The following is a 23,213-nucleotide window of genomic DNA, read 5'->3' as shown; positions in this document are numbered from 1 at the left end:
AACCGATGGATAGACGTGTGGAGGGTTGTTTGAAAGCGATTTATACCCTTACGGGTGCTGTGCATAGGCCAACCATTGCAGCAACATGGGCTGCTGAAGCTGTTGAGGCGTTGGCTCAGGAGCTAGAGGCGGAACTGCTTTCCAACGCATCTGAGCATGCTCGACAATGTCTCTCGTATATTACCAAGGGCTCTCTGTACCTTAAGTAGGTGGCCTCCGATGCCTGGGTGCACGCGGCCAAGGCTGCAACTACGTCCGTCTTGGCCAGACGTATCCTTTGGTTGAGATCCTGGTCGGTGGATATGGATTCCAAGAAAACCCTGGAGGTGCTTCCTTTCAAGGGAGACATTCTCTTTGAAGAAGACCTCAATAAGATTGTGGCTGATCTGGCTACTGCTAAAACAGCTTGCCTACCTAGTAAGGCTTCTTCCACTCTGAAGGCTAAAAGTACTTTCCCTCGGCCCTTTCATCCTCCAGGAAAAGCAAAAGGTCAGGCGTACCCAAAGCAAGCTCGTGCTTCCAGACCTGCCAAGCCCAGACCAAAGCGTGCCTGGGCCGCCCGTAAGCCAGCTTCCTAAACTGACAAGCCTGCTGCATGACGGGGCGGGCCTCCCTCTGGGGGATCCCAGGGTGGGGTGCCGACTTCTAGGTTTTGCCCAGGAATGGTTGAAGACCACTTCAGATACCTGGGTGAGGGAAGTTGTCGCTCGAGGTTACGCCATACCCTTCAAGAATCGTCCCCCTCATCGATTTTGTGCCTCTGGATCCGGCAAAAGCAAACTCTTTGCACTCGGTGGTACATTCCTTCCTGACCACAGGAGTGGTAGTACAGGTGCCTCTGGCTCAGAGAGGCAAGGGGTACTATTCACCGCTGTTCCTAGTCCCGAAACCGAACGGGTCCTCGCGGCCAATTCTCAATCTGAAGTCCTTGAACAAGCGTGTGCAGGTCTCCAAGTTTCGTATGGAAACTGTGCGCTCTATTGTTCTGGCCTTGGTGCCTGGGGACTATGTGGTCTCCCTGGACATACAAGATGCCTATCTACATGTTCCTATTGTGGTATCTCATCAGCAGTATCTGAGGTTTGCGGTGGGCTACCTTCATTACCAATTTCAGGCATTACCCTTTGGTTTGACAACAGCTCCCCGAGTTTTCACCAAAGTTATGGCGGTCATGACGGCTACACTCCGCCGTCAAGGGGTCCGGATCCTACCGTACTTGGACGATTTGTTGATCCAGGCAAATTCCCCAGAACTTCTCCTGTGTCATCTCGATCTGACGGTCCAGTTCATAAAAGCCCACGGGTGGCTGCTCAACTGGAAGAAATCCTCCCTGGTTCCTGCTCTCGGAGCACGTTATATCTGGGAGAGTTATTGGACACTCACAACCAGCGGTTGTTCCTGTCTCTGGAGAAAGTCCTGAAGCTTCAGGACAGGATTTGATGCTTCCTATCTCATCCGCAAGTGTCGATACATTCGGCAATGCAAGTGCTGGGTCTCATGGTGTCTGCTTTCAACATGATGGATTATGCTTAATTCCACTCTCGCCCTTTGCAGAAGTTAATTCTGACCAAGTGGGACGGCCTGCCTCACCGGATCAGATCTTGGCCCGTCTGGCTTTGACGGTGTGGCTCTTGAAGCTTCCGTCCTGAGGGCCAAGGGTTTTTCTGAGGCGATCGTTCAAACTATGTTGAAGGCCCAGAAGCCGGCTTCTACTCGGCTCTACCATAGGGTCTGGAATGCTTACTTTACTTGGTGTGCGTCTCACAATCATGACGTTTTCAAGTTTAGTACGGCCAAACTATTAGCCTTTCTACAACAGGGCCTGGACTTAGGCCTGCGTCTAGCCTCCCTCAAGGTTCACATCTCTGCCTTGTCGGTTTAGTTTCAGAGAAAAATTGCTACCCTACCTGATGTCCATACATTCACTCAGGGTGTGTTGCGGATTCAGCCTCCTTATGTGCCACCTGTGGCCCCTTGGGATCTGTCGGTGGTTTTGGAGGCCTTCAAGAGTCTCCGTTTGAGCCTCTTGCCTCTGCTGACCTTAACTGGCTTCCCCTTAAGGTCTTATTCTTGCTGGCGATTGCTTCAGCTAGAAGGGATTCGGACTTGGGTGCCTTATCCTGTAAGTCTCCCTATTTGATTTTTCACCGGGACTGGGCGGTTCTTAGAACGCGGCCAGGTTATTTACCCAAGGTGGTGTCTTCCTTCCACCTTAATCAGGAGATTGTGGTTCTGGCCTTTAATTCTCCTGAGTTGTCTTCCAAAGAGAGGTATTTGGATGTGGTACGGGCTCTCCGTATCTATGTGAAGAGAACTGCCTCCATTAGGAAATCTGATTCTCTTTTTGTATTTGGTTTTCACAAACGTGGCTGGCCTGCTGCCAAGCAGGCCTTGGCCAGATGTTTTAGAGTGGTGATTGCACATACTTATGTACAGGCTGGTTGTCCGGTTCCTGCTACCATTAAAGCCCATTCTACTCGGTCGGTTGGACCTTCTTGGGCGGCCCACCGTGGTGCGACCCTTGAACAATTGTGCAAAGCGGCAACGTGGTCCTCAGGAAAAACGTTTATAACGTTCTATGCCTTCGATACCACCGCTTCCCAGGATGCTTCCTTTGGACACCGGATTCTCGTGCCCGCTACAGTGCGTCCCCTCCCATAAGGAACTGCTTTAGGACATCCCCAATGGTAATCCTTGTGGAGCCCAGTGTACCCCGCAGCAGAAAACAAGATTTATGGTAAGAACTTACCGTTGTTAAATCTCTTTCTGCGAGGTACACTGGGATCCACCCTGACGCACTTAGCTTCTTTGGGTTGGTATTGGCATAGCCGCTGACACCCTCTCCTGTGGTGAGTGTGTGGTGTAATTGGCTACGAGCGATTATCGTCACTGGTACCTGCTACTGTGTTGGGCTGGTTAACGAAACTGTGCTCCTGTGTACGGAGGTGGGGTTATAGAGAAGGCGACGTTGTGCATCTTGGGTACAGTCAAAAGCTTTGAGCTTGTTGGTGCCTTGGATCAAGATCCTACTCTACACCCCGATGTTAATCCTTGTGGAGCCCAGTGTACCTCGCAGAAAGAGATTTAACAACAGTAAGTTCTTACCATAAATCTCGTTTGTTTTTTTGTCAGCCAGGCTTTTATGTCCTGTGATGTAGGAGTTACCAATTTTTTTTTTATATTTGTCTATAGGTAACAAAAACGTGGTAATGAGGGAGCATCTTGACCGCATGAAGAATGGTTGCATCGTGTGCAATATGGGACACTCTAATACTGAGATTGATGTGGTAAGCTATAAATCATTATTATGGTCATTAATGATCAGTAATAGTGCTATTACATATAGTAGTATGACTGACATCCATCGGGTTAGGCATCTTATTTCAGTTTTAGTATGAGCAATCCCTCTAACATGTGATTAGTAAACTTCATTAATAGGTGGAGTAAATTAAAAGTAAGTTTAGCATTTTAAATTATTGGCTTACTGAACTTTTAAACTGATATTCAATCTATCTGGGCACATGTAAAATGATAGAGCATTGTATCTAATTTCATTCTGTAAATACATTTATTTTCAGACTAGTCTACGCACCCCTGAGCTAACATGGGAGCGTATCCGATCTCAGGTGGACCATGTAATCTGGCCTGATGGGAAGAGAATAGTACTCCTGGCTGAGGTAGGCACTTTGAACTAAAAATATTTTATGGATTACCCATAAGCAATTATGCTTATCAAAATCATTAATACAAGCGCGTAAACCATTAATATGGATTTATGGCATTTTTTCTTTTTTTATGGATTATGCTATCTCCCAAGCATGCTTCCTCCATCACTCACAGCAGCCTGGCCTGCTAATCACCTAATACATACTGTAATCCTGTTTGTATTAACACAATAAAATAACTTCAGATGAAAAATGTAACATTTGTCATGCAATTCATTTTACACAAATGGAAGAAACACTGAACATTTGTAAAATGTCAGCTAAAATGGCTCTTTAATGGCTATACATTACTTTGTGTTTCTCCCATTTTATTTTGTTTTAGAGCAAGTTTGTTAATGCTTTTTGAATGTAAATCAGCTAAATATTATTTGTATAGAGTTTTGCAAGATGACAGGTGAAGATGGCAATGAATAAAAATAACCTACAGTGCTCTTCTATTTTGACCCTCAATAGAAGGTCCCAAAAGTCAGCAATTATGCTTAGCCTTGTGAATATGGGTCTGGGACTCCAGGTCGACACACCTTAGGTCGACACCAATTGGTCGACATGGACAAAAGGTCGACGGGAAAAGGTCGACATGAGTTTTTAAAGTTTTTTTTGGTGTCGTTTTCTTCGTAGAGTGACCGAGAACCCCAATTAGTGCACCGCGTCCCCTCGCAGTTCGGGCATGGTGCCTTCGCTCCGCTCCGCTCGGCACAGATTACCGTTCCAATCATAGTCCACGTGGATCGTTAAGTATGAAAAAGTTCCAAAAAAGAAAAAAATTGTGAAAAACTCATGTCGACCTTTTTCCATGTCGACCTTGTTCCTGTCGACCTTTTGTCCATGTCGACCTAAGGTGTGTCGACCAATTGGCGTCGACCTTTTTGTTGTCGACCTGGAGTCCGGATACCGTGAATATATGGGGTTCCAAATAACTCGAGCATTGTAGTTGATGAAAACCTACAGTGGTTTATGGAACAGAATGGGTTATAAACAGTTCAGCAGTGCCGTAACTAGACATTTTAGTGCTGTGTGCAAAAAACGACATTGGCACCCCCCCCCATGTAAGATAGGGGCAGTGCGCGCCGTAGGCGCGTGAAAAATATATAGGGGCGTAGCTTTATGGGGAAGGGGCGTGGTCACAAAATAATAGCAATTCATACTACGGTGCACAGTAGTCTCCATTATTCAAATTACGCTGCACAGTAGCGCCACTACACCAGGTAGAGCCCCTTTTACACACTACAGCAGACAGCGTCCCCCTTTTTACACATTACAGCAGACAGTCCCTCTCTTTACACATTACAGCAGCCAGTCCCTCTTATTACACATTGCGGCAGCTAGGCCCCCTTTTTACACATTACGGCAGCCAGTCCCCCTTTTTACACATTACGGCAGCCAGTCCCCCTTTTTACACATAGCGGCAGCCAGTCCCCCTTTTTACACATCGCGGCAGCCAGGCCCCCTTTTTACACATTGCGGCAGCCAGGCCCCCTTTTTACACATTGCGGCAGCCAGGCCCCCTTTTTACATATTGCGGAAGTCAGGCCCCCTTTTTACACATTGCGGCAGCCAGGCCCCCTTTTTACACATTACGGCAGACGGTGTCCCCCTTTTTACACAGTGCGGCAGCCATCCCCCTTTTTACACATTACAGCAGCCAGTCCCCCTTTTTACACATTGCGGCAGCCAGTCCCCCTTTTTACACATTACGGCAGCCATTCCCCCTTTTTACACATTACGGCAGCCAGTCCCCCTTTTTACACATTGCGGCAGTCAGGCCCCTTTTTTACATATTGCGGCAGCCAGTCCCCCTTTATACACATTGCGGCAGCCAGTCCCCCTTTTTACACATTGCGGCAGCCAGGCCCCCTTTTTACACATTGCGGCAGCCAGTCCCCCTTTTTACACATTATGGCAGACGGTGTCCCCCTGAGAGAGAGAGAGAGAGAGAGAGATACTTACCATCTCCCCGCTGGCAGTCAGGCTCCTCGTGCAGCTCCCTCGGTGCAGGCATCGGACAAGGAGGAGGAGGGAGGGGGACTGGAGCCACAGCAGCGCTATGTCATTGGTAGTAAGCGCCGCTGCAGCTGTCCCCTTTCCTTCCATATTGGCTGCCCGACGCTGCTGTGGATGCTGGGATGGAGAAACCGCATCCCAGCATCCACAGCAGCGCCGAGCAGCCAATACGGAAGGAGAGGGGGCTGCTGCAGCGGCGCTTACTACCAATCAAATAGCGCTGCTGCAGCTCCAGTCCCCCTCCCTCCTCCTTCTCCGCTACCCGGCGCTGCAGCTCTCCTCCACAGCGCGGCGCACGGCACACAGCAGAGGCGGCATGTAATGAGTCAATTTGACTCATTACATGCCGCTGGACGTGCGCCCTCAGGGCAACTGCGCTGTGTGCCAAGCCCACTTGGCACACACGTAGTTACGGCCCTGCAGTTCAGTACACTTCTGTAATCTAATTCTACATGCCAATTCCCACCACAAGCTGACAGAATATCACTTTTTAGTCTCTCTTCAGTTTCCTGGGTAGTTCTACTTATAACCCCAGAGCTTCAGATTCCAGGGTTGTGTTTCACTTTCTTCTTTGTCTTAGGATCTTAAGGCACATTTTCTAATTAAGGTGATTACATCAGCCAGAAAGCCACCCTCTTTGACCAGCTTACTGTTGGGCAATAGGGAGTAAACTAAAGGGTACCTTATATGACTCAACCTTTGCACGTCCACTGTGGTAGTAGAAAACTAGGTCAAACATGAATACATTACCTAGAATGTAACAGATAACAAAACAAGTGCATATATTCTCAGAATAAAGGCTGACTATAACACAATATTGGCGTTGAGCAGGGACATGCTATCGGGAGTGAACAAGCACACACACTGAGTATGGATAGTTATATTGGGACACATGGGGATAAAAAATAAATATTTAACAAGTTTTGTTGACACGGGAATGAGGCAATTATATACATTTTAACAGATTTCTCATTTCCTCACATTCTTCTCCTACTTTTTAGAACCAATGTCCATGCAAGTTGTAGGTACAGTTTTTAATGTCCAAGCCAGGCTGTTGGGACAATTCAGTAAGTATTTCCCTGGGTCCGGTGAGAGGTTAATCAACAGTTCCTCCTCCACTTTTTAGCCTTGTGCCCGGGCAGTACAAATTAGCTGGTGGTTTAGCCCCATAACAGTCAAACGTACTGAGGGCCATGCTACCTGAAGAATCTAGTGCACAGCCTTTTGGGTCTGGTGTAATTTTAGTTTTTAAATTCTCCACCAGATTTCCAATTACATGTACCTGGTAGCAAATTTATTTGGGCGCAGAACACACTTGTAAATGGCAGCCCCTCTCCCACTCATTCCATGGGCTCCCATCTGAGAACAAGCAAACAGTGGGATGCTGGCTGGGAGCAGTTTTACATCCCTCACCACTGGCACTTCAGGAGTGTGTATTTTCTCCATGTGTCCCAAACATAAATTTGTCAGGTGCATAAGGACTGGCACATGCTGAAGCTCGGGCATATTTTAGGATACAGTGTGGGCATCTCCTCCCACCTCCCCAGGTTGCGTTCCCATAATCTGCCCAGTGGCAGTAACATGTTGAGGCTTGTGCCCTATTGCCAAAGACAAATTGAACTTGCGACCCTATTCAGTAGACATCGATATTGCGATTGTATTTCCTCACTAAGTCCCACACTGCGCACGCTCAGGACTTGTACTGTGCATGTGCATGCCAGGGAACTGGGATCGCATCTCACTATGCAAACGCCTTTACCTGATTGACATTAAGAGGCGTTTGCAGGGCGGCATTGCGGGGCTGTCGAGTTGGCGGTTGGCAGGCGGGTCAACAGAAGCGGGTTGGGGCGGCCATGTCACGTCACACGTAGCCGCTGCAACCTGAAAAATGGCTGCCCTGTGTCTGCCTTCGCAGTCTGGCTGCGAAGGCAAGGGTCTTCCACAAATCAGCGATGTGGTCGCTGCTAGGTATTTGCTTGCTGGGAGTCTTTGCCTTGTGCTGGGTGGCCCCCAGCATGCGATTGCAGCCAGTTGCAGTTTTTGCTAAAAATAGACTATTATCTGTTCGAGCCTTCTTCCTCTAAAGAATATTCCCACTTCCACAAACACAACACTGCAAGTGGCTTGGTTGCCAGGAATGGTTGGGGTTCACCTGAGGGATTCTCTTGCAGGTTCTGTTGATCGAGTGATGGTAGGGTGACTGTGGCGACTTCTCCCTCTCTGTCGCTGGCACTCTGTGAGGATTTCTAAATCCTCCAAATCGGCATAAAGGAAACTCGATGACTGTTGCTCTGAGAGACAGTATTGGAGATAGGCTCTGTGGCTACTTCTTCCTCGGCTGTAAAAAAAACTATTGCAGGTGTTTCATAGCATCCAACTAGCTGTAGGACCATTGTGACATACTTGATCGGGGATTTCCAATAAATCCTTTGTGACCTGTCATTCACTTGCCAATTCCTCATCCTTCATGCCCGCAAATGGCCAGTGGTAGCACAGCTCAGGCTGGTCACAGAGTATTTCACATTCCCCCCAGGGAGAAGAGAAGGGGTTTCAGGCAGTGCTTCCTTGCATCCACCTTGCCAAGGTCAGCATTCCCTAGTGTATCGTGGTGGGCAGATGGTTCTTGGCACTCTCTCACACAGTCCTCCTCTTCCATCTCACCAAAAGGGAAGTTGTTCCTCCTGGGGTGCCTGGACTGTGGGCACTGCTTTTTTCACTTCGGCACTAGCCTCTACCAACATAGAACACTGGACAGCTGCTACCCTTGGAGGCTGGAGAAGCTACTTCAGGCATTGCTGCTCCACATTCATCCGGTAGCACTGGTCTAAGCATATTGGAGTATCAAGCACAAAGTACTCCTCCAGACACTCCAACTATTCACTTGTTTCCCTCTGGTATCCCTGGTGCAGGATCCAACTCCGGTTCTTATTGAAAGACCGGATGGGGTCCTCTTGATCGCAGATGAGGTGAACATTTTTTTTATCCAATGCTAAATGTTGGTAGGAGATACCTCACCGCTCACATTCTGAAACTTACTACTTCCCATTCATATTTTCTGGTGAGTCCATGGGCCGAACTGACAATGACCCTTGGCTCTTGGTAACAAATAATCCCATGGCAGATCCCTTAGTCATCCTCCCGGGTTGCAGCAGACTTATTTTGGACCTTTCCTCTTGCTCTTTCCAGGATGACAACGTACCCTGGACCTGCCCTTTTGTCTCTGGATATTGGATTCTGTGTGTCCTTTGAGCCATTGTTGCGATCACTTCCTCCTTTCATCCTACAACTCTGGCTCCCCCAGCATATTCCATGTGGTTGCTTCACTTCTGCAGTGCATTTACCCCAAACGTCTGCAACAGTGAAAAATGTCGTACTCCTTGATACAAAAATGGCCTCCATCTTCATATGAAAGTCAATAAAAATAAAGTAATGGTGATTCTGAATACTTACTTAAAGGGGCCATCACACAAAAAAAATTATATATATATATATATATATATATATATACAAACAAAAATGAGGCGGCACTTGGAGACTGATGTAGATGGTGAAAAGTTGTATTAAACAGACAGGTTAACGTTTCGGGGACGTGCTCCCCTTCCTCAGAACAAATGTTCTGAGGAAGGGGAGCACGTCCCCGAAACATTAACCTGTCTGTTTAATACAACTTTTCACCATCTACGTCAGTCTCCAAGTGCCGCCTCATTTTTGTTTGTATCAGTATTGTGGGTTAGTCCCCAGGGAGGAAGGCACAGGAGCAAGGTTTTTATTGGCCACTTGTGGAGTGCCGGAGGTTCTACGTTGGATATATATATATATATATATATATATATATAAAAATGTATAGATCAGTGCGCTCCTCTAGGAATCGACAGTGAATTAGATTATTTTTCTGACAAATTAAAATCTCGCTAGTATGATATCCACACAAAGCTGAGAGTAAAATCTTTCAGGGCTTAATAAGTCCTTTAAAAACACCTTCCACTCTTCAGGGTTGCTGCTCAGTTCTTCAATATACCATAGATCTGTAGCAAAAAAGGATGGAGAAGAACAAGCGCCTAATGGGGTAGTACGTTCTGAAAGTGCAAGATGACACTCAGTGAATAATAAATACGTACCGGATAATGACTTTGTAACAGGCCTAACAAGATACCAGTCAGGTTGTTTATCACCATCTGCAATTCAAGAAAACCAAGATCGCCACATAGCGTAGTAATGCCGGTAACCAATATTAGCCCTACAAGCACTCAGGTTTTCGTACCAGATTTTTATAGGTAATCAGCAAATCACAACAGTCTTTGTCCAGATGTCCCTCATCAGGTCAAATATACCAGGATCTCTGTAGTATCGGTCAGCTGACCATAAAAGTATTTTATTCAGTATACAAAGACTATAAAACATAAATAAAAAACTCAGGGTAAGTTTAAAAATCAAGTATAGCTTAGCTTAGCAATCAGGTAACAGTCCTGTACAGGTTTCTTTCGACACGTTTCGCCTGTCCGGGCTTCCTCAGGAGATAAAGGTGCAAACATGATCTGTGGACATTTATAGCTGACTCTGTATATTAGTCACGTCACTTCCGGGACCGGAAGTGATGTCAGAATCAGAGACACAAACATAAATAAATCAAGGAACATGCCTAAATAGCATAGTAAAATCATTGGTGGTTTGGGGGGATACTTAATAACAAGGGAGGAAGCAGCAGTGTGCACATCGATTACACAAACGGTGGATAACTCCCACCGTTTGTGTACAATCCAAAAACGGAAGTGACGCGATCAGTCTGATCGCGTCATTTCCTATACGAAGACTTTGGGGATGCTTTAATGGACTTATATAGTCAGCACAGTGGTGGTACGGTGGGCAGGAAAAAAGGTCTCAATATAATATAAGCACAGACGGTATGGAAAACCAGCCGTCCGTGCACGCACGGGGACAGGAAGTGACGCGTCTCGGCTCCGACTCGTCACTTCCGGTCTAGCTCCGATCGGAGCAGGCAAAACGGACTTAGAGCTAATAATTATTCATAGTTCACTAAGATATATTCCGATTCATTGTTTAGTAGAATATATCATCAGATCATCCCAAAAGAATGTATAGCTGTGGGATCACTGGCAACAGGTAACGACGTCACCGGAAGTGACGCTAGTTTCAAATGCATATGTAAACACTGTGGTTTTATGATACCCCTTAAAAATGGGGGACCAAACAATAAGAATAAATACAGTACAATGTAACAGCATCCAGTTTACAATTAATACAAATATAATTGTTTAAAATCTTAAATAAGATGACCCGGATGTATAAAATTATGCGGCATAATTTTATACATCCGGATCATCTTATCTAAGATGACCAGATTTGAAACTAGCGTTATATTATATTGAGACCTTTTTTCCTGCCCACTGTACCACCACTGTGCTGATTATATAAGTCCATTAAAGCATCCCCAAAGTCTTTAGCGACGTGACCTTAGTATAGGAAATCCTGTCACTTCCGTTTTTGGATTGTACACAAACGGTGGGAGTTATCCACCGTTTGTGTAATCGATGTGCACACTGCTGCTTCCTCCCTTGTTATTAAGTATCCCCCCAAACCACCAATGATTTTACTATGCTATTTAGGCATGTTCCTTGATTTATTTATGTTTGTGTCTCTGATTCTGACATCACTTCTGGTCCCGGAAGTGACATGACCCGGAAGTGGAGGGACTAATATACAGAGTGAGCTATAAATGTCCACAGATCATGTTTGCACCTTTATCTCCTGAGGAAGCCCGGACGGGCGAAACGCGTCGAGAGAAACCTGTACAGGACTGTTACCTGATTGCTAAGCTAAGCTATACTTGATTTTTTAAACTTACTCTATCTGAGTTTTTTATTTATGTTTTATAGTCTTTGTATACTGAATAAAATACTTTTATGGTCAGCTGACCGATACTACAGAGATCCTAGTATATTTGTCCTGATGAGGGACATCTGGACAAAGACTGTTGTGATTTGCTGATTACCTATAAGAATCTGGTACAAATACCTGAGTGCTTGTAGGGCTAATATTGGTTACCGGCATTACTACGCTATGTGGCAATCTTTGTTTTCTTGAATTGCAGATGGTGATAAACAACCTGATTGGTATCTTATTAGGCCTGTTACAAAGTTATTATCCGGTACGCATTTATTATTCACTGAGTGTCATCTTGCACTTTAACAACATACTACACCATTAGGCGCTTGTTCTTCTCCATCCTTTTTTGCTACAGATCTTATGCCGTATACCTATGGTACATTGAAGAACTGAGCAGCCACCCTGAAGAGTGGAAGGTGTTTTTAAAGGACTTATTAAGCCCTGAAAGACTTTACTCTCAGCTTTGTATGGATATCATAATAGCGAGATTTTAATTTGTCAGATAAATAATCTATTTCACTGTCGATTCCTAGAGGAGCCCACTGATCTATACATTTTTCTGTGTGTTATTATTTTGGTACCATAGATTAGAGCTGCTATCTGTCTGTCTCGACTTAAATCATCAAATATCTTTGTATTGTATTGTGTAAAATGTTGCGTTTCTGCGGCCTGAGTAAGAAAAGGTCTGATTTATGTCAACAAGTTTTTAATGAGGAGAAATCCCCGGTAAACCTAGTAATTAATGAAAACATTGATTCCCTGTTTTGGGACATAGAAAAAGCATTGGTCAAGGAAATAAGAACATGGTGGGATACCAAAGGCCTAGAACATTACCTTAAAGTAAACAGAGTACCTAGGGGCCTTAGACTAGCAAAAAACCCTACCTTCGGATTAGAAAGGGCAGAATTCATGGGTGAATGGGACAAAATTCTTCATGACTGTTCCCTCAATCTAATGAGATTGATCGTGAAAGAGAAGAAAAGGGAACTCTCATCTATAGAAGAAGACCTCAAAAGTAAAGATCTGGTCCTCACGAAATTCAAAGATAGTGAAGAGTTCAAAATAAATGAAAAAGTCCTCAATAAAAAACTTGAGAGAGTGGAAGAAGATGTTATTAAGAATAAAGAACAGAATTTTCTCAGAGATAAGAAAGATTATGATAACAATAACATCAAAAGTTGGTCCAGAATTCGACCCCAAGATAGAAGTAGAGGGAGAATACCATACAAGTCGAGAGATCGATTACAATGCTGGCAGAATCAAAGAGACAGATCATCCTCTTATCACAAACAGCCACCCAATCAAAGGATTGAATTGATTAGGACCGAGAACCGCTACACTACCTTGGAACAACCATCTACGAGTTCGCAAACAAATACAGAGGAGCATTTTTTAGAACAAAGACCCCAGAGACCATACAGAGACAAAGATCCACACGTGAAAACAAGGGAGATTCCCAAAACAGCATCACCTCTAAAACGAAGATTACAAGAACGGGGAAACGAGGAGGACAAAGAAGAAAACCCCAGAAAAAAGTACTACCGGTAGCAAATCCGAGGGATAGGGGCATATTAAACCTATCAAGTCACACGTTAACACAACCACAGGAATCACCTTCGCACCAACTCAAAAACCAGATAAGTTACAAATGTTCATTGATTTGAATAAGTATGTGAGAAACTTGACGTTGAAAAGACATTTCGCAAGGAAAGACACAGCCATTATGACCAACTATAACACTTCTAAGTCGGGCTTGAGACCTTCCTTCTAAATTCTATCCATTAGAATCCAAAGGGTCATACATCAACATTTTTTATGATCTCGTCAAAAAAGACCTAATCGAGAATGGAGACTTTAAAGTAAAGAATACAACCTAACAAATTCGGAAAAACATGCATTAAAAGAGCCAAGCACTAATGAGACTATTATTCTCAGACCTGCAGATAAAGGCGGCAGCCTAGTGATTCAGAATAAAGAGGACTACATCAAGGAAACTTTAAGATTATTCAGTGACACTGCATCATACAAACCACAACCTAAAGATCCGACGGAAGAATTTATTGATGAATTGAGGACAATACTTGTTCCAGCTCTACATAAAAATATAATTACAAAGGAGGAATATCAGTATCTCATGAACAGTAACCCCATCATACCCATCATGTACCACTTGCCAAAGATTCATAAGAGGATGGACGCCCCACCAGGAAGACCTATCATCGCGTGCATTGATTCGCTCACTGCACATCTCTCAGAATATGTAGATATATTTTTAAAACCATATATCAAAATACCTAAAGGACAATACTAGTGTTCTTAGCCTACTGAAGGATTTCAAGTGGAAAGATACGTTCATCTGGACTACCATTGATGTTCAGTCTCTGTATACAAGCATCACTCATGAGAAGGGTATTGAGGCATTCCGCATGAAACTAGAATCGGACCCGAATATCTCACACCTGCACAGCGAATGTTTATGCACATTAATCAAATTCATTTTAACGCATAATTATTTTAAATTCAGAGACACATTTTATCTACAGGTATGTGGTACCACTATGGGTACAGTTTTTGCGCCAAGTTACGCAAATATTTTAATGGGGATGTGGGAACAAATCCACATTTATGACGATACCCATTTTAGTAGCAATATCCATTTTTATAAAAGATATATCGATGATATTATTTTAATCTGGGATGGAAACTTGGAGAGTTTTAATCAATTTATGCAGGAGATTAAAACTAATGATTTTAATCTTAAATTTACCAGCACAGCGAGCAAAGAACAAGTGGAGTTTCTAGACCTGGTACTCAGTAATAACAATGAGACTCTTATTACTAAAAATTTCATTAAATCAGTCGATACCAACAGTTACTTGCATTATGATAGAGGCCACACATTGAAGTGGAAGAATAACATCCCTTATTCCAGATGTACAGAATTAGGAGGAATTGTACCAGCCTAGAAACATTTAATGACCAATCTAACATCTATGCGGATAGATTTAGAGAAAGAGGTTACCCGGAACACATCATTAAGGAAGCTGTCAACCGAGGTGAGAAACTAGAAAGAGATTCCCTATTACAACCTAAGAAGAAAGAACAACAAAAAAAGAAGTTGGTAGCACCATTCATAACGAAATATAACTGTGAGGAACACAAAATCAGAAAATCATTCTCCAGACATTGGCATATTCTCAAGATGGATCCAATATTGAAGGAGCTTCTACCAAAACAGGCAGAGATTATTTTCAGGAAACCACAAAACATCAAAGAAATACCCGCACCAAGTTTACTTAAAGAAGCTAAAACTGAAACAACAGGATTTCCAAAAAGTAAAGGGATGTACAAGTGCGGACATTGCATTATGGGGGTAATTCCAAGTTGATCGCAGCATCAAATTTGTTAGCAGTTGGGCAAAACCATTTGCACTGCAGGTGTGGCAGATATAACATCTGCAGAGAGAGTTAGATTAGGGTGGGGTGTGTTCAAGCTGAAATCTAAATTGCAGTGTAAAAATAAAGCAGCCAGTATTTACCCTGCACAGAAACAAAATAACCCACCCAAATCTAACTCTCTCTGCAAATGTTATATCTGCCCCCCCCCCCCCCCCCTGCAGTGCACATGGTTTTACCCAACTGCTAACAAATTTGATGCTGCGATCAGCTCGGAATTACCCCCTATGTACAAGTTCGTACACCCGAATAGAAGATCCTTTTTTGATACAAGTGGGTTCAAAATAAACGACTTTGTAAATTGTAACACCACATCAGTAGTTTACATGATTGAGTGTGGATGTCAGCGAAGATACATTGGAAAGATAAAGAGACCCCTGAAACTATGCATTCAGGAGCACGTGCGGAACATAAAAAACAAAGTTGAAAGCCACCCTCTTTCCAGACACTTTACGGAATTCCACAATTCGTATGCCGATACATTAACATTCAAAGCGATTGAACATGTCAAACTAGGTATTAGGGGTGGAGATTTATTGAGGAAATTATCCCAACGTGAGATGTATTGGATTTTTACTTTAAATACTATGTTCCCACAAGGTCATAATGAGGGTTATGAAATTGCACCCTTTTTGTAAACCCCCCCCCCCTATAGTATTTTAGAATTCTGTCTTTTTTGCATCCGCGGCTTTTCTCAGCCGCACAGATTGGATTGATTTTAATATGTATCTCCAGATCATCTTATTTAAGATTTTAAACAATTGATATTTTATGCTTTGTATTAATTGTAAACTGGATGCGCTTACATTGTTCTGTATTTATTCTTATTGTTTGGTCCTCCGTTTTTAAGGGGTATCATAAAACCACAGTGTTTACATATGCAAATTAAGCTTTTGGGATGACCAAATTCGAAACTAGCGTCACTTCCGGTGACGTCGTTACCTGTTGCCAGTGATCCCACAGCTATACATTGTTTTGGGATGATCTGATTATATATACTACTAAACAATGAATCGGAATATATCTTAGTGAACTATGAATAATTATTAGCTCTAAGTCTGCTTTGCCTGCTCCGATCGGAGCTAGACCGGAAGTGACGCGTCGGAGCCGAGACGCTTCACTTCCTGTCCCCGTGCGCGCACGGACGGCTGGTTTTCCATGCCGTCTGTGCTTATATTATATTGAGACCTTTTTTCCTGCCCACCGTACCACCACTGTGCTGACTATATAAGTCCATTAAAGCATCCCCAAAGTCTTAAGCGACGTTACCTTCGTATAGGAAATGACGCAATCGGACTGATCGCGTCACTTCCGTTTTTGGATTGTAAACAAACGGTGGGAGTTATCCACTGTTTGTGCACACTGCTGCTTCCTCCCTTGTTATTAAGTATCCCACCAAACCACCAATGATTTTACTATGCTATTTAGGCATGTTCCTTGATTTATTTTGTGTCTCTGATTCTGACATCACTTCTAGTCCCGGAAGTGACGTGAACCGGAAGTGGAGGGACTAATATACAGAGTCAGCTATAAATGTCCACAGATCATATTTCCACCTTTATCTCCTGAGGAAGCCCGGTCGGGCGAAACGCATCGAGAGAAACCTGTACAGGACTGTTACCTGATTGCTAAGCTAAGCTATACTTGATTTTTAAACTTACTCTGTCTGAGTTTTTTATTTATGTTTTATAATCTTTGTATACCGAATAAAATACTTTTTATGGTCAGCTGACCGATACTACAGAGATTCTGGTATATTTGACCTGATGAGGGACATCTGGACAAAGACTTGGTATTTGCTGATTACCTATAAGAATCTGGTACGAATACCTGAGTGCTTGTAAGGCTAATATTGGTTACCGGCATTACTACGCTATGTGGCGATCTTTGTTTTCTTGAATTGCAGATGGTGATAAACAACCAGACTGGTATCTTGTTAGGCCTGTTACAAAGTTATTATCCGGTACGCATTTATTATTCACTGAGTGTCATCCTGCACTTTAAGAACGTACTACACCATTAGGCGCTTGTTCTTCTCCATCCTTTTTTGCTATATATATATATATATATATATATATATATATAAAACAAAGAATATGCAAGCGCCACAAATGTTAAAAAATACACCCAACTAAAAAACACTCCCAAAGATTTTGGGCGTCTGCCGTACCCTTAAGTATGCAGTAATGGTAAGTTACTGTAATGGTAGTTTATGAGCAATTGTTATAAGGGTTCTGGCGACCAATGGTGTATTAAAATATGTATCCGTCCACGTATATAAAAAATATAACAATTTATTTGGTACAGATAAAATACAATGGAGTAATAGAAAAATATGTATAAATACCGTAAAAAGATTTTTAAACTCTTTGAAGAAGTCGATAGGACGAAACGCGTTGGGCTCTCCCTCTGTGACCTTTTACCTACAAGTTAAGACTCTCCTTATTCATTTTTATATACTTTAACATTTTTGATTATTATTAACTTTTCTGGTTTTAGAACCATGTTCATGTGGTTTTAAAGTACAATCTATCCCCTCTCCCTATTTTTTCTAAGAGTTTAAAAGTCTTTTTACGGTATTTATACATATTTTTCTATTACTCCATTGTATTTTATCTATACCAAATAAATTGTTATATTTTTTATATACGTGGACGGATACATATTTTAATACACCATTGGTCGCCAGAACCCTTATACCAATTGCTCATATATATATATATATATATATATATATATGTGTGTATGTATGTATGTATGTGTGTATATATATATATATATATATATACATATACATATACATATATTTATTTCAATTATTCAAGCTACCAGGGCTGGACCATTTGACATGGATTGACCCAATTGCATGTGTTAACACTATAAAGGTTGATTCAAACACCATTTTGGGGTTGAGCAGGGACATGCTTTGGGGAATGAATAAGCGCACACAAATGGAGGCTACATGGGGATAAAAAGTAAATATTCAACAGGTTTTGGTGACATGAAAAATGAGGCAATATTAATATATACAGACTTTTCATTTCCTCATAAGCCTCTTATGTTGCAATAATATTTAGAAAATAATAATTTCTTCTTCCATAGAGCTTCACAGGAAAACAATGGTGAGGGAGTAGGTGGTGGTGAGGACCGGGCACTAAAAAGTTAAAGCTTTAGATATCCCAAGATGCTCCGGTCCTTTCCCCCCTATACCTTGCCCACAGCTCAGCTCGGTTTCATTTTGGTGCCGTCAGGAGCTGGATCACGGTTAAACAGTGGGGCTGCTCTTAAACAGTCCAAGCTTTGTTTTTATGATTGAATTTTATTTTTCACTAAGACGAAGTCACAGTGCTAGGCAGTCCTTTGGATGCCAACACTACTTCTCCATCAACACCCACCGGCGCCGCAACTCCAACCCCAGGTCTGGTACTTATGGCGGGGCACCCGAGGGCATGGCTAGCACGGCCCCATGGGATAGGTAAGGTGGGCTTCTGCTTGTGAAAACTAGTGTCTTTGACACAGTCTTACCTCCAGTCTCAGGAAGCTGGTTTGCTCAATGGTTCGTCCAGGACTGCACTAGACCACCAGGGCTTAATTTTTCTGGCGCAGGACTTATTTGTTAGAGGCCAGGCAAACCTGTGGCTGATGTCAGCATAGGGGAGGTCTATCATCTTCCTGCGGCCCCTCCCCCAGCTCAGGGTGCCATTCCACTGCGGTCTTCCTATTTCTGAGCTGCCCCCCTCTCCCCCTCAGAGCCCCATAGCAGCCATTTTCTTCAGCAGCTGCAGGTCTACGGGAACGCTAGGTCCGGTCTCTTTGTATACCTCTCCTTGGAGCCAGGTTATGCAGCGCTATATCCTACCAGCCACTGCTGTCTGTGTAGTTGATTTAGTGCCCATTGCACTAATTCATAGTGTATTCTGCAATGTCTGTGACTTGTGATAGCTCTGCTTTCTGTTTTATTTTTCCTGTCAGCTTATACCTTTCCCTTTTGCTTCTCAAATAACCCTAAGAACAGGTTTTTAGGGGTTAACATACTTCACAGCTGCCAGTGTTTGTGAAGGTTGTCACAGTACTGCAAATGTTACACACTGTATAGTGCCATGTTAAGCAGGATTATCCCTTCAGGACTTAATACAGAATGGTTTGTGTACATCTTGCTATATCCCACCTAACCAGCCAGCCCCTCTAGATCCTATTCAAGTTCCCCTCTCAGCTTCTTTTTCACAAATACTGGCACAAATTGCTGACTACCTAGCAACCTCCACAGTGTCCTACCCTATGAGATTCCCCGAGCAGGTGCACCAGTCACAGCTATGGCCTCTACCTAGATGGATGTACTTTCTACCTCGTACAAAGTTTAGCTACTATCTCTACTGCTTTTTAACAGATGTTACAGGGAGACACACCCTTGCCCACTAAAGCCACTAGGCGTGCTCTGCCATTCTTAGTCTACGCAGCTTTCAGATTCTGAGATGCAGACGCTTTTCTCACTAAGTTCCCCACAGGGGAAGAGGAGCATCAGTCTACCTTAGATGTATCTGCGCTAGTAAGGGCTGTCAAATCTATTCTTCAGATAGAATACGAGGAGCCGGCTCCTCCATCAAAACATCCTCAGCTGTTTAAGTGCCAGAAGGTAGTTAAGGCTGAATCAATCTGAGTATCTCACTGAACTCCTGCGTGAAGACTGGAATACCCCAGGTAAAAAGTTTCAGCTGCCTAAATGCCTAGCATTGTTTTACCCTATTCCAACAGCTGATTGTGCTAAGTAGAAGGTTTCCCCAGCTGTGGATTCCCATGTGGCCATCTGCTAAGAACCTCCACTTAACCTATCCCTACAACTTCTTTCTTAAAGGAGAATATGGATAGGAGGATTGAAGCCTGTGTCAAATTTGTCTATTCCCTTACATGAGCAATTACTCGGACTGCTATGATCGCTGCCTGGGTGGCCAAGGCTATTGAGAGCTGGACAGGGGATCTGGAGGAAGACCTTCCTTCTGACGCTTCCCAGGACATTTTGTCCAATATCACACACATCAGGGATGCTGCATCCTACCTAGGGGAAGTGGTTCTGGCTACTGTTCTACTAACTTCCAGGGCATGTGCTACCTCAGTGGTAGCCCACCACATCCTCTGGCTATGCTCATGGAAAGCACACAAGGATACCCAAAAGGCCCTGATAATTCTGCCTTACACTGTGGATATCCTATTTGGCACAGAATTGGACAAAATAAGGGCTACTCTGGCAGCCACCAAAAATGTGAAAAAGTATGTGAGGAACTGTGCCACTCTCATACCCAGCTACTAGGAACTGGTTGCTGCTAATGAATGGTATGTGGAGGTACTATATTACTCCACTAGATAATATGCAGTAAAACAGGATTTTCAGCGCACATCTAGTGCCTATAATATGTCAATGAAAAATTGTATATACTCAAATAATGCTCTTGTTAAATAAGTAAGTTGTAATAAAACGAATCACAATGATACACTAAAATCAAAAATGTTTATTAAAAATAGAAAGTAAAATATAAATCTATGCAATGTAGTTCATATATTTTATACTATGTGTGTTTGTATAGCTAATACCGGTATACAAAAGCAGACATACAACATGTATATATGTCCACCAAGGGAAATCCTGCGAGTGCACTCACAGCGTTTTACTCCACCAGGTTGTGATCCTTAGTGTCCCTCTAAAACTTGGGTTTAAAAGTTATTTTTGTTGGTGCAGTGCAAAGCATCCACTGACCCGGTATTCAACCCTGGAATAACACTGCTTTGTTCCCGAGTTGGATTACCGGGTCGGGCAACATGGGAATTCGACCATGGCCCTTTCACACCGCACACCGACCTGTGTTGACCCGGCAATATGCCGAGTCGATACCGGGTTATTTGTGTGGTGTGAAAGGGGTTTTAAAGTTACCCACTATGCCCTGATCTAAATAGCTCCTTATACAGCAGAATCTCTTCTTAATCACTGGGGAATCCTATCTGTAATGTTCTTTGAAGAACCTTAAAATTTTATAATTTTAGAATGATAATGACATTAGCTTGTCCTCCAAAAACCCATCATTGTTTAATCATACACTTGGGACAGTTTGTTTATTTATTAACAGTTTCTTATGTAGCACAGCATTATCCGTTGCACTTTACAATTGCCAAATCACAGTAAAATTGGTTCATTAAATTTGTCGACTACTTTTTTTAATTTATTTTTTTATGGAACAGCAGAGATGAATTACAATGCAACATTGGCATAAAAACCACCAATCACAATTTGTCTCATTATAAAATACATCACAAATTCAAGACCAATAACCACTGTACTTTTTTAATAAGTATAATTATTGTTAATAATACAAGTGTGAGGAAAAAAAACTTAAATAGAAGATAAGTAAAGTAAGAGAATAAAATAACGCAAAATAAAATAAAAGCAAAGAGTGACGAATCACCATGTACAAGCATACAAAATTTGTCATGAAAATAAGTTGCAAATAGTATTTGTGTAAAATTAATATTAATTTTTTCCTTAAAAAATATCCATGCAACATGCAATATAAAAGCAGAGTCTAGAAGGGATGTCCAATAGAAATGAAAGTACCATAACAAAAGCTCATCCCTGTCACAGTAAAGATGGTTATGTCATACATCTAATATGTTGAGGGTCGAGCTGTAATATTTCTGTGCAGAATCCAGTCTGTGTGTTTGAATACCATTCAGATGTTACTTCGAAAACGGTCTATACTGTGTAAGCCCCCCATTTTTTATAGAAGACCAGAACACCCCCATCTATGCTGTACGTAGCCAAACGTCTTTTGTGATACAGTACTTCCAATAAAGCATTTTTTACACTTAGTGTGGAAGTGAATTTAAAAATCCAGTATTTAAGAATCACTTGTTTGGCTACCACCACCATAACAATCAGAAGGGGTTTCCAGGGATCTAAAGATTGGGTCATTTCCCAGAGGGAGAAGTTTGCAAATATCAGAGCCATAGCATTCTTAGATAACTGTATTTGTAAAAAGGTAGTTAAATAATCTAATATCTTATTCCAAAACGTACTTATCTTTCCGCAGAACCATAAGTTATGGGATAGAGAACCATCCAGACATCTGCCACAGGTTATTGTGTCAAGTGTGAAAGTTGTGAAGTGCTTCCTTTGAGCGGGAGATACATATGTGCGATTCACAATTCGAAGGTTTATCTCTTGTAGACAGGCGGATTTATGGTTGGGGAGAATTCGGTCTAGACCTTCTACAATTGGCATAAAATCAGACATATCCAAAAATTCCAAACTCAGTTTTAGACCATGTGTGTTTTGCATCATCAATCAATTGAGAATATAAATGATGAATCCTAAATTTAGATGTCTCACGAGTATTTAAAATGGTTGTCTGAGTATCTGGAGGGCAGGATGTTGATAGGGGAGCATCTAAAGAATTGATATAATGTTGCATTTGGAAATACATAAAGAAATAAGTATGAGGAAAAGTATATTTTTCTTGCAATTCAGAGAAAGAAAGAAAGAAAGTGTTGCCCGCATTGGGTCGAACACATCCCTATTAGCCATAATACCAACCAGACACCAGGTCCTAAAAGATTGGTTAAGGAGAGAAGACGCGAACAATGGATTACCCCAAAGGGTGGTATAAGGGGATGAATAGGAGTTTTTCTTTAGATTTTTAGTTATACTAAGCCAGGCTGTATAGGTGTCCCATAAGAGTATATTTGATTTAACCGTCAGGGGTATTAACATTCCTGGGGAGTGAAGGAGTGCGGCCCGTGCATGTGGATGGAACAGAGGTTCTTCTAAGGCAAGGTTCGTGTTGTGATCAGTTCCTATCAGCCAATCAGCTATATATCTGAACAAAGTAGACCATTCAAAATATTTTATATTAGGAACACTAAGCCCTCCCTTATTTTTTGGCAAGTATGTGCGGGCCCGGAACATCCCAGGTTTACAGCCTCTCCAGATAAACTTAGGGAAGATTTGTGTGCAGAGCAATATATCAGCGTTCTTGATTGCAATAGACAATGTTTGTAACAAATATGCTAATTTGGGGACTATTATACTTTTAATGACCACAATCCATTCCAATAGTGAATGTTTTAGATCCTTCCAACAAAA

The 23,213-nt window shown here is 42.6% G+C and overlaps 1 protein-coding gene across 4 annotated transcripts in view; it reads left to right on the top strand.

The window, feature by feature from the left end:
* The window catches only part of AHCYL1 (adenosylhomocysteinase like 1), a 905,485-nt gene that overhangs the window by 738,807 nt on the left and 143,465 nt on the right, over positions 1–23,213 (top strand). For all 4 annotated transcript variants that reach the window (XM_063955029.1, XM_063955028.1, XM_063955032.1 and 1 more), the window contains exons 12-13: positions 3,193–3,287; positions 3,579–3,677. In XM_063955029.1, coding sequence (XP_063811099.1) covers positions 3,193–3,287; positions 3,579–3,677 — 194 coding nt within the window. The remainder of the gene's footprint in view (positions 1–3,192; positions 3,288–3,578; positions 3,678–23,213) is intronic.

Source organism: Pseudophryne corroboree, chromosome 2 (genome assembly GCF_028390025.1).
Source record: "Pseudophryne corroboree isolate aPseCor3 chromosome 2, aPseCor3.hap2, whole genome shotgun sequence".
Taxonomy (NCBI): Eukaryota; Metazoa; Chordata; class Amphibia; order Anura; family Myobatrachidae; genus Pseudophryne; species Pseudophryne corroboree.
This window is presented reverse-complemented; position numbering and strand designations above follow the sequence as displayed.